The sequence below is a fragment of the Sinocyclocheilus grahami genome, unplaced genomic scaffold (assembly GCF_001515645.1).
Source record: "Sinocyclocheilus grahami isolate Dianchi unplaced genomic scaffold, SAMN03320097.WGS_v1.1 scaffold1386.1, whole genome shotgun sequence".
Lineage (NCBI taxonomy): Eukaryota > Metazoa > Chordata > Actinopteri > Cypriniformes > Cyprinidae > Sinocyclocheilus > Sinocyclocheilus grahami.
In genome coordinates, this window is record NW_015506565.1 from 87,209 (window position 1) to 99,472 (window position 12,264).

The 12,264-nt window shown below is 42.6% G+C and overlaps 2 protein-coding genes and 1 long non-coding RNA gene across 3 annotated transcripts in view; all 3 read right to left on the bottom strand.

The window, feature by feature from the left end:
* The window catches only part of slc2a9l2 (solute carrier family 2 member 9, like 2), a 26,375-nt gene extending 25,693 nt beyond the window's left edge, over positions 1-682 (bottom strand). The window contains exon 1 of the mRNA XM_016255992.1: positions 587-682. Coding sequence (XP_016111478.1) covers positions 587-682 — 96 coding nt within the window. The remainder of the gene's footprint in view (positions 1-586) is intronic.
* Positions 683-1,877: 1,195 nt separating this feature from the next.
* LOC107569845 (uncharacterized) lies at positions 1,878-6,349 on the bottom strand. Its single transcript, XR_001606954.1, has 3 exons — positions 6,304-6,349; positions 2,159-2,247; positions 1,878-2,066 (listed from the first exon to the last, which is right to left on the bottom strand). It is a non-coding gene; the product is annotated as an uncharacterized lncRNA (long non-coding RNA).
* A 2,358-nt stretch (positions 6,350-8,707) lies between these two features.
* wdr1 (WD repeat domain 1) overlaps positions 8,708-12,264 on the bottom strand; it is an 8,534-nt gene continuing 4,977 nt past the window's right edge. Inside the window, 6 exon segments of the mRNA XM_016256004.1 lie at positions 8,708-8,834; positions 8,901-9,045; positions 9,871-10,044; positions 10,150-10,260; positions 11,796-11,883; positions 11,977-12,241. Of these exon segments, the coding sequence (XP_016111490.1) occupies positions 8,728-8,834; positions 8,901-9,045; positions 9,871-10,044; positions 10,150-10,260; positions 11,796-11,883; positions 11,977-12,241 (890 nt within the window). The 3' untranslated portion in view covers positions 8,708-8,727.

A 12,264-nucleotide genomic window follows, 5' to 3' on the forward strand; every position in this document is an offset into this window, starting at 1 on the left:
CACACACACACACACTCTCTCTCTCTCTCTCTCTTTCACACACACACACACACACTCTCTCTCTCTCTCTCTCTTTCACACACACACACACACACTCTCTCTCTCTCTCTCTCTTTCACACACACACACACACACTCTCTCTCTCTCTCTCTCTTTCACACACACACACACACACTCTCTCTCTCTCTCTCTCTTTCACACACACACACACACACTCTCTCTCTCTCTCTCTCTTTCACACACACACACACACACTCTCTCTCTCTCTCTCTCTTTCACACACACACACACACACTCTCTCTCTCTCTCTCTCTTTCACACACACACACACACACTCTCTCTCTCTCTCTCTCTTTCACACACACACACACACACTCTCTCTCTCTCTCTCTCTTTCACACACACACACACACACTCTCTCTCTCTCTCTCTCTTTCACACACACACACACACACTCTCTCTCTCTCTCTCTCTCTCTCTCACCCACACACACAGTGTTCAATCACTCTGGACAGGAGACATGAAGTGTTGCACCACTGAAACTCATTAGTTGCTCTTATACTTAAGTTAACTAGTGATATTTTACTGTCTGAAATGCCACCGAAGAAAACAAGCGCACAAACCTCCTGCTGCTGTGATTGGTCGATCGGATCGGAGCTTCAGTGCCGAACGGCAGACGCATGGCAGTGAATGCACAGCACTCATAGATCTCACTCGCTCATAAACACACACACACACACACTCACTCTCTCTCTGTGTGTGTTTGTTTAACCTTCAGGACGAAGTCCAACAAAAGCAGCACCAGCTCGTCATGTTTCAGCGTCCTGCTGTGAGCTGGTCTCAGATCAGATCAGATCACTGTATATCTGAAACAGGCAGGTGCTGGTTTTGGAGGTTTAATGTTCTGACAGATTATTGATTCTCCAAACGGAACTCCTCAATCATCCAGATCAGGGTTTGTGAAGGAACTGCGGGTCAGTTGTGAGTTGATTAAAAGGTAATAATGAACTCCAGTTCATGGACCAAAAGCGTGTGTGAACTTTATTGAGATCGGCACATAACAGCCAGTAATTTCATTTCCAGTAACAGACGGTAGAAAGTTCAGTAATGAATTATATGCGATTTATGATTGAATATAGTCCCACTACTGATCTTTTTTTCTTTTCTTCTTTTTCTTCACGTCTTGGCTTTTGTGACTGGATTTGGCAACTGGAAAAAAGTAGTGGAAAAATTCAGTGAACATCAGAAACACGAGTGGTCCAGCGATCTATCGCCAAGACTAACATATCGGCCGATATTTGGCATTTTTAAATTATCGGCATGGACCGATAATTTGTTCTATTTGGCCGATAAGTGTCCTAAGCTTTTATTTTGACAGCACTAAGAAGAAGAAGCATGATTTACATACTTGATTTCAAACTATACTGCGATATAATCCAGTTTGTTATATTCATGCCATATTCACAGTGTGTACTGTATGTAAAATCAGAATTTACGAGAAAATATGATTACAGTGCTTACTTCCTTTTTAATTCACATTTGTAACTATTTCTTTCTTTGTGAAATATACTCTAATCGGATTACAGAATCAAGAAACTGGTATTTGTTTATTTTACAGATTTATTTTTTATCCATTTCAAATCATTTTGTTCATATTGATTCATTTTGCAATACATTTTTCTAATTTAATAAATATGTAAAATCTAAATTTCACTGCGGCAATTGTAATGCATGTTATTTAAATTAAATATTCTAATATTTTATCGGCCATTGCCCAAGATATCGTATAAGTATCGGTGGTCAAAAAAATCCATATTGCTTGATCACTAGCACCAATGTTTGTCTTTTGAGTAAATGATGACAGAATGACGTTTTTTGTCCATTAGCAGTATTTTAACACGAGTCTGATGATAAACGTGTGGTTTTTGATGACACACTGACACCTGAACCGCCATTCAAACTCACGGAGGCCGTGTTCACAGGTGCGTCTCGTCCTCACCGTCCAGATTCAACATCAACACACACGACAGAAGATAAGCTTGTGTAATTCTCCAAGAACTGTTTATCTGCATGTCAGCAATCGGTTCATTCAGCAGAGGGGAAAGCTCATGAGGTGTCATAGTCCTAAAGGTGTGTTAAACACATGTCCTGAAGTTACCCGAGATGTTTTATTGCTGCAGGAACGCTGTGATGAGCAGTTTGATCGCTCTCTCAGGTGACTGCTGGAGTTTACAGTAAATCTGCAGCCTGTCAGTGATAAAGATCTCAGTATTGATCAGAACCTCAGTCACGTCACACTGATGAAAAACAGTCTTCTGTGGAAAAAGGGTCAATGAGACTCGCGAGCAGACAAGCACTCTATAGTTACTCTGCTGATTAATATCATACACACATAGCACTATCATCTCTAATAGTCTATCTTCTGAAAATATTATGAATTCAAATTTCACAAAACAGCTCATTCTGACAGCTAGAGAATCACTATTCACTGACAGACGGAGAGAAAAGCACAATCACGTCGTTTCTGCATTGGTTTGTTCTTTCCTTCTGCTTTATACCTGATTTATGTTGTAAAATTTGTTTTACATTTTTCTGAACAATGTATACATTTGTTTTTATGAATAAAATATCTATATTTTTGTGGTGAAATAAAAATATATACCACTTCTTCAGTGGTGAAGAAGTTTTTCCAGTTCAGAAACTAAAACCATTGGTCTCATTTAATGATCTTCACCTCATCCAGCCATAATTACTGTACCGTCTCTATCGTTCACATCTGAACAGGGTTTGACTCTATCAGATCTCCTCACTGCTCCTCCAGTGTCATGGTTCAAATCGTACTTATCTGACCGTCATCAATTCGCACTGATGAAAAACAGTCTTCTGTGGAAAAAGGGTCAATGAGACTCACGAGCAGACAAGCACTCTATAGTTACTCTGCTGATTAATATCATACACACATAGCACTATCATCTCTAATAGTCTATCTTCTGAAAATATTATGAATTCAAATTTCACAAAACAGCTCATTCTGACAGCTAGAGAATCACTATTCACTGACAGACGGAGAGAAAAGCACAATCACGTCGTTTCTGCATTGGTTTGTTCTTTCCTTCTGCTTTATACCTGATTTATGTTGTAAAATTTGTTTTACATTTTTCTGAACAATGTATACATTTGTTTTTATGAATAAAATATCTATATTTTTGTGGTGAAATAAAAATATATACCACTTCTTCAGTGGTGAAGAAGTTTTTCCAGTTCAGAACCAGTACGAAACTAAAACCATTGGTCTCATTTAATGATCTTCACCTCATCCAGCCATAATTACTGTACCGTCTCTATCGTTCACATCTGAACAGGGTTTGACTCTATCAGATCTCCTCACTGCTCCTCCAGTGTCATGGTTCAAATCGTACTTATCTGACCGTCAGAGAGAAAAGCACAATCACGTCGTTTCTGCATTGGTTTGTTCTTTCCTTCTGCTTTATAACTGATTTATGTTGTAAAATTTGTTTTACATTTTTCTGAACAATGTATACATTTGTTTTTATGAATAAAATATCTATATTTTTGTGGTGAAATAAAAATATATACCACTTCTTCAGTGGTGAAGAAGTTTTTCCAGTTCAGAAACTAAAACCATTGGTCTCATTTAATGATCTTCACCTCATCCAGCCATAATTACTGTACCGTCTCTATCGTTCACATCTGAACAGGGTTTGACTCTATCAGATCTCCTCACTGCTCCTCCAGTGTCATGGTTCAAATCGTACTTATCTGACCGTCATCAATTCGTAGCAGTGAATGACGAGATATCATATCGATCACAAGTACAGTATGGAGTGCCACAAGGCTCAGTACTAGGACCGTTGCTTTTCACGCTTTACATGTTACCCTTGGGAGATACAGTATCATCAGGAAACATGGTGTTAGCTTTCACTGTTATGCTGATAACACTCAGCTCTATATTTCTTTATGGCCCAACAAAACATACCAAAATGACTCTGTTATTGTCTTCTTGCATAACTGACAAACTATTTTCCTGTTTGACACTGTAAAGCTGCTTTGACACAACCAGTATTGAAGAAAGTGCTATACAAAATAAATAAATCTGACTTGACTTGACTCCAGGTCTCCATCACAGATGATGAGTCTCATCTGAGCTTTCAATATTAACACCAATTTGTGTCCCTGCAGCACAAAAGCAGTGTTGAGTCGCTGGGGGATATTTGTAGCAATAGCCAACAATACATTGTATGGGTCACAATTATACATTTCTCTTTTATGCCAAAAATCATTAGGATATTAAGTAAAGATCATGTTCCATGAAGATATTTGGAAAAAGGGTCAATGAGACTCACGAGCAGACAAGCACTCTATAGTTACTCTGCTGATTAATATCATACACACATAGCACTATCATCTCTAATAGTCTATCTTCTGAAAATATTATGAATTCAAATTTCACAAAACAGCTCATTCTGACAGCTAGAGAATCACTATTCACTGACAGACAGAGAGAAAAGCACAATCACGTCGTTTCTGCATTGGTTTGTTCTTTCCTTCTGCTTTATACCTGATTTATGTTGTAAAATTTGTTTTACATTTTTCTGAACAATGTATACATTTGTTTTTATGAATAAAATATCTATATTTTTGTGGTGAAATAAAAATATATACCACTTCTTCAGTGGTGAAGAAGTTTTTCCAGTTCAGAAACTAAAACCATTGGTCTCATTTAATGATCTTCACCTCATCCAGCCATAATTACTGTACCGTCTCTATCGTTCACATCTGAACAGGGTTTGACTCTATCAGATCTCCTCACTGCTCCTCCAGTGTCATGGTTCAAATCGTACTTATCTGACCGTCATCAATTCGTAGCAGTGAATGACGAGATATCATATCGATCACAAGTACAGTAAGGAGTGCCACAAGGCTCAGTACTAGGACCGTTGCTTTTCACGCTTTACATGTTACCCTTGGGAGATACAGTATCATCAGGAAACATGGTGTTAGCTTTCACTGTTATGCTGATAACACTCAGCTCTATATTTCTTTATGGCCCAACAAAACATACCAAAATGACTCTGTTATTGTCTTCTTGCATAACTGACAAACTATTTTCCTGTTTGACACTGTAAAGCTGCTTTGACACAACCAGTATTGAAGAAAGTGCTATACAAAATAAATAAATCTGACTTGACTTGACTCCAGGTCTCCATCACAGATGATGAGTCTCATCTGAGCTTTCAATATTAACATCAATTTGTGTCCCTGCAGCACAAAAGCAGTGTTGAGTCGCTGGGGGATATTTGTAGCAATAGCCAACAATACATTGTATGGGTCACAATTATACATTTTTCTTTTATGCCAAAAATCATTAGGATATTAAGTAAAGATCATGTTCCATGAAGATATTTAGTAAATTTCCTACTGTAAATATATCAAAACTTAATGTTTGATTAGTAATATGCATTGCTAAGAACTTCATTTGAACAACTTTAAAGATGATTTTCTCAATATTTAGATTTTTTTGCACCCTCAGATTCCAGATTTTCAAATATTGTCCGATCCTAACAAACCACACATCAATGGAAAGCTTATTTATTCAGCTTTCAGATGATGCATAAATCTCAATTTCATAAAACTGACCCTTATGACTGGTTTTGTGCTCCAGGGTCACACGTTTATTCTGAAATATCATTCACAATGCAAAAACACACACGTGTTTAGAAACGTTTATGAACCGAAGGTGAACCAGCATTTGGATCTTCTCAATCTTATGTTATGTGTGGCTCTTTAGAAAGATTTTCATTCACAAATTAATTTTTCACGCAGCCAATCAGACCAGATGTTTTCAGCCAATCACAGCGAAACTTTAAGACTCAAGTATCATCAAGCTTTTTATAGAAAATGAGTTTCCTTACATTGAAATCTGATCAAAGGCCGTCACAAGGAAAACCAATACGAATAACACGATTCCCTATAAAGCACCTGATTCTGTGAAGTACTTTGGTCAGCAATTATATTCTCAAAAGAGCTGGTTAATACAGAATGAAGCCATAAAACACATCTACTAATAAAAATGAGTAGTTGAATAAATCACTGCAACAACACCAGATACGGCTAATATCCTGCGTTTGTCAAACATTTACTGAAATCAGCCCATAAAACACTGATGTGGACGTCACACACACACACACACACACACACACACTCACACAGTGTTTTTATTTCACTGTAAATAAACGGCACAGTTCTGTAGAGCAGAATATATCAGAAGAAACAGCAGCTTACCACACGTCTGTCTGTCCATCTGTGTCTCTCTCTCTCTGTCTGTGTGTGTGTGTGAGAGAGAGAGAGTGTGTGTGTGTGTGTGTGTGAGAGAGAGAGTGTGTGTGTGTGTGTGTGTGTGTGAGAGAGAGAGTGTGTGTGTGTGTGTGTGTGTAATTTGTAAATGTGGTCTGTCTGTCCCTCACATGAGTCTGATTATGATAATTCACTTCATATTCGTCCTGATCTCCATTCAGAGCTCAGATACTCTCAGATACTCTCGTCCGTCACACAGAGAATGAACAAAACTAATCTGAATGTCAGCAAATGGAATGTAAGTTAACGACTGACACTGATTAAGCTCTTTGAATATCTCCAATCATGCACAATTATTTCATTACTTTTTATTCATTTAGATATTTTGGTTTATTTTGTTTACATTTTTTCAGTCTAGTGGACAGAAAACATCCAAAGAGTTGCTTTTATGGCACTCTCTGTAGATTTCAATCTTTAAAGAGTTTTTTCTCTTACAAACCGCAAACGTTACAGTTTTATTCCTCTCTATATTCTGAAGGTTTGCTCATATTTCATTCACACTGATTTATGCAACATTTTACTCCTAAAAACATGGTGAAAATGTGTTTGTTTTCTGTGTGTTGACAGTATTTTCTGATTTATGATGAAGAGAGAAGTCCACAATCCCCTCTGGAGAAACCTTTAACTCTAATATGAGGACAAAATCAGACCAGAATTATGAACCTGACTTTATCCAGTCATCAGATTAATGTGCTGGAAATGAATGCAGATTAGTGCATATTTAATGAGATAATGCATCATTTGAATATTCGAACATCATTCAGAAAACGTGTAACACACAAAGCCTGTCCTCTGTACTCCAGCAGTGCGGAGCTCTTCTTCGCTGGTGCGTAACGCGTGGCGCCCTCTGCTGGTCTGTCAGGAGACTCTCTACTTCCGGTGAAACCTGACGCCGCAGCGCTGGCCAGTGTAGTTTTTCAGCCCTGTCCCTCAAGAAGCGAATGTAATCGAGGCTTACCTTCAACAATCCTCACAGCGCCGGCATGATGCTCAGGTGCAGAGCATCTCGAGTCACACTCAGTTTTGAGCGCGTAAACAGGTGTGCTAGTCAAAGACAGGTGTGTTCCGTGTCGCCATACTGTCAGTGCGCTGTTCATTATAATCCATCAATACTCATTTATTCCTCAGTCAGAAGTTATTGATCCGTGTTTCAGCGCGACCTGCGAATCCCTCGCGCGCTTTTAGCTCTGCAGGTGAAGCCGCGTCACGCTGACGTCACTGAGGCCGCTGTACACCTGTGCTGGAACACTATTGCGTCACTAATAATAATGAGTGTTAAAAAATACCTGCCAATGGAGTTAGAAAAATAAGCTTGTTTCCCCTTTATTGTTCTCGTTTTAAGCATAAACACTTCATTTGGTGCACTTCAGAAAACAAGCTTGAGACACTGAGACAAACAAACGGTTTTTGTTGTTGTTGCATTTACAGGTGAAACTGTTTTTTGTGAATCGGTTTTAAGACAACCTGGACAGCATAAAGTGCATAAAAAGTGTTTTATTATCATTATTAGTATAATTATGAATCACATCCACCCAATGAGAAACAAAATCAGAGACATCCAATCAAAACGTAGTAAATAAACATCATGTGGGGGTTAGAAGAGAGCAAAATACTGTCAACACTCACACTCACACACTCACTCACACACACACACACACACACTCAGGTTCTGCGATTGGTTTCTGATGATTATTGCTCCCTAACGTCCCTCAAGAAGGAAGAGTAGCTCACGGCCAATCAGGGTTCAGGAACACCTTGTGAACTCTGACCCCTGCATCTGGAATGTTACATGACATTCTGGTCACATGTGTGTGTGTGTGTGTGTGTGTGTGAGCGAGTGTGTATATGAGTGTGTATGAGTGTGTGTGCATATGAGTGTGAGAGTGTGTGTATATGAGTGTGTGTATATATATATATATATGAGTGTGTGTGTGTGTATATGAGTGTGTGTGTGTGTATATGAGTGTGTGTGTGTGTATATGAGTGTGTGTGTGTGTATATGAGTGTGTGTGTGTGTATATGAGTGTGTGTGTGTGTATATGAGTGTGTGTGTGTGTGTGTGTGTGTGTATATGAGTGTGTGTGTATGAGTGTGTGTGTATGAGTGCGTGTGTATGAGTGTGTGTGTGTGTATATGAGTGTCTGTGTATGAGTGTGTGTGGAAGTGTCCGTCTGTCGATATCAAACACACCATGACATCATTCTATGGCGTTTGTTCGTCAGCTGGTTTCCAGTGGAGAGAACCGAGAGCAGCAGTGATCTAACGACAGAAAAACAGAGGAAGAGCGAGAGAAGGACAGCGAGAGCGAGACGGCGTCTCTGTTCCTGTGGATCCCAGAGCCAGAGCCAGAGTTTAGGTTCTGAGAGTCCACTGTTTGACGCAGGCGTCGTGAGACGTGGTGACGAGTGTGTTTGGGTTCAGCCAGGCCAGACCGCTGACGTGATGCAGCCGATGGGCGTCTAAACACAGATCACAGGTCAGGACTCGCTCTCATCCCAATCAGCGGACACACTCGCGCTCATTACCTGGGATTTTGATCCTCTTCTCGGGATCGCTGACGGTCCACACGTAAACCATCATGTCCATGCCGCCGGTGGCGAAGCGCTCGTTATCAGGTGACCAGGACAGACAGACCACCTTCGCGTGATGACCGTAGAACTCGCTCTTCTCCTGACACACAAACATTCACGAGTTACACACCAGCATCTGAGCATCTCCGAAGAATCATTTCAAAGATACATGATGCACACGGGCTTGACAAACTGGATACTTGAGGATAGTTAATAAAACCCAAAAACATCATGGGAATATAAACTTTTTTTGGTTATGCTAAGATGAAATATAACATACATAAAATAAATCTGTATCCAGTAAACTGCAGAGACAAGCATGTAAATGAGTGACATTTTCATAATGAATTTATATTGGTTTAGTTATACCAAGATCATAAATATTTTATCAGGCAGAAATTGTAAGTAAAAAATATTTTTTACAAATCTTTATGCATAAAATCACAAACGACTGGAAAACAACTCATGGAATTTTATAAAATCTTAAAACGCCAAGCAAGGACATTTTTGAAATGAATATACAATGTTTCTAGTTATGCCAAGCATTGAAATATTTTACTGGAGAGAAATGAAAAAAGCATCGTTGTCCAGTAAATCAGGAATGACTGTTAAAGGCCTGTGAATCAATATAATCCTGAAACAACAGGCATTTTTGTAATGAATATACATTTTCATAGTTATGCAGAGCTCAGATTAAAACTTAAGTGTAAAAATTAAAAAAACATTTATCTGTAAAATAAAAAATCATTCACGGGTTAAAGAGAGCAGGAACCCTTCTGGAATCATGAAATGTAACTATTTGAATTCTCTGGACACTCCAAAGCTTTGAAAACGGACTCAAACTGCTGAAGAGCTGCTGAACTGATCGATTGATCCGTTACGAGCCTCCTGAAGACGCGTTCATCACTGAGTGAAAGGAGTTTACCGTGTATCCATCCGCGACGGTGAACACAGTGATGACCTTCTTCTCGTCCGTCACGGCCAGAAACGCTCCGTCCTGAGAGTACGACATGTCCGTCACGGGCCCCTGCACCTCCAGCACCTTCCCATCATCCTTCAGGGTGCTTCCCTGAACCGCGTACAGACGCACCTTCCCGTCCTGCAGACCCAGAGATCAGCACATCTTTAAAAGGTCACGCAGGTCAAAGTGGGCGGTCCCTGACAGTGATTATGCTAATAGTCCGGAGGCTGACTGGTGACTTACAGCTCCGCCCACAGCCACGGCTCCGCCCCCAGGGTGCACAGCTGCGGCTTCGGGCTCGTACCCGAGAGAGTCCAGCGTGAAGAGCTTCTTCTTGTCCTTCAGCAGGACCAGCTGCACAAAACAGACCTTCATTACTGCACACAAGCTCACTGCAGACGAAAGTGTGGCCCATAAACCCCATCAAACCCTGGGCTCTTTAGGAGTCTGTAGGGCTTGTTTCGGGTGTTAGTCAGTGAATGTGTGTGTGAGTGTGTGTGTGTGTGAGAGAAATAGAGAGAGAGTGTGTCTGGGAGAGAGAGAGAGAGCGCGAGAGAGAGAGAGAGCGCGAGAGAGAGAGAGAGCGCGAGAGAGAGAGAGAGCGCGAGAGAGAGAGAGAGCGCGAGAGAGAGAGAGAGCGCGAGAGAGAGAGAGAGCGCGAGAGAGAGAGAGAGCGCGAGAGAGAGAGAGAGCGCGAGAGAGAGAGAGAGCGCGAGAGAGAGAGAGAGCGCGAGAGAGAGAGAGAGCGCGAGAGAGAGAGAGAGCGCGAGAGAGAGAGAGAGCGCGAGAGAGAGAGAGAGCGCGAGAGAGAGAGAGAGCGCGAGAGAGAGAGAGAGCGCGAGAGAGAGAGAGAGCGCGAGAGAGAGAGAGAGCGCGAGAGAGAGAGAGAGCGCGAGAGAGAGAGAGAGCGCGAGAGAGAGAGAGAGCGCGAGAGAGAGAGAGAGCGCGAGAGAGAGAGAGAGCGCGAGAGAGAGAGAGAGCGCGAGAGAGAGAGAGAGCGCGAGAGAGAGAGAGAGCGCGAGAGAGAGAGAGAGCGCGAGAGAGAGAGAGAGCGCGAGAGAGAGAGAGAGCGCGAGAGAGAGAGAGAGCGCGAGAGAGAGAGAGAGCGCGAGAGAGAGAGAGAGCGCGAGAGAGAGAGAGAGCGCGAGAGAGAGAGAGAGCGCGAGAGAGAGAGAGAGCGCGAGAGAGAGAGAGAGCGCGAGAGAGAGAGAGAGCGCGAGAGAGAGAGAGAGCGCGAGAGAGAGAGAGAGCGCGAGAGAGAGAGAGAGCGCGAGAGAGAGAGAGAGCGCGAGAGAGAGAGAGAGCGCGAGAGAGAGAGAGAGCGCGAGAGAGAGAGAGAGCGCGAGAGAGAGAGAGAGCGCGAGAGAGAGAGAGAGCGCGAGAGAGAGAGAGAGCGCGAGAGAGAGAGAGAGCGCGAGAGAGAGAGAGAGCGCGAGAGAGAGAGAGAGCGCGAGAGAGAGAGAGAGCGCGAGAGAGAGAGAGAGCGCGAGAGAGAGAGAGAGCGCGAGAGAGAGAGAGAGCGCGAGAGAGAGAGAGAGCGCGAGAGAGAGAGAGAGCGCGAGAGAGAGAGAGAGCGCGAGAGAGAGAGAGAGCGCGAGAGAGAGAGAGAGCGCGAGAGAGAGAGAGAGCGCGAGAGAGAGAGAGAGCGCGAGAGAGAGAGAGAGCGCGAGAGAGAGAGAGAGCGCGAGAGAGAGAGAGAGCGCGAGAGAGAGAGAGAGCGCGAGAGAGAGAGAGAGCGCGAGAGAGAGAGAGAGCGCGAGAGAGAGAGAGAGCGCGAGAGAGAGAGAGAGCGCGAGAGAGAGAGAGAGCGAGAGAGAGAGAGTGTGAGAGTGTGTGTGTGTGTGAGAGAGTGAGTGAGTGAGAGCGAGTGTGTGTGTGTGTTTCTGTACCTGTCCAATACACACGGTGACAGCGAGACCTCCTGGACCCACGCTGACACACTTGGGCTGCATGTCCATCTTCACTACATCAGACGCGCTGACATACACACACACACACACACGGAGCGGGTGAGCTTCAGCAGGTGTGTGAGTGAGAGAGAGTGTGTGTGTGTGTGTGTGTGAGGCTCACCTGTACTCTCTCTTGCTCAGGTCGGTGTAGCGGACCGTGTCGTCCATGCTGCAGGTCACCAGACGGCTCGACTCGTCCACAGTCATCCTGGACACCAGGTTTGAGTGTCCTTTACCCACAAACTCCTCGTTCTCGCCGCTCTCAGAGTCCCAGTAATGTGCGGATCAGGTCAAGGATTCAGGTCTGCGTATTTACTGGGATTTTGTCTAATGATAATTAGGCCGTATTTTGTGTGTTTGTCCTCGTGATCAGCTAACTGTTTTATGTTCTGTGCGCTGGTCAGTTCAC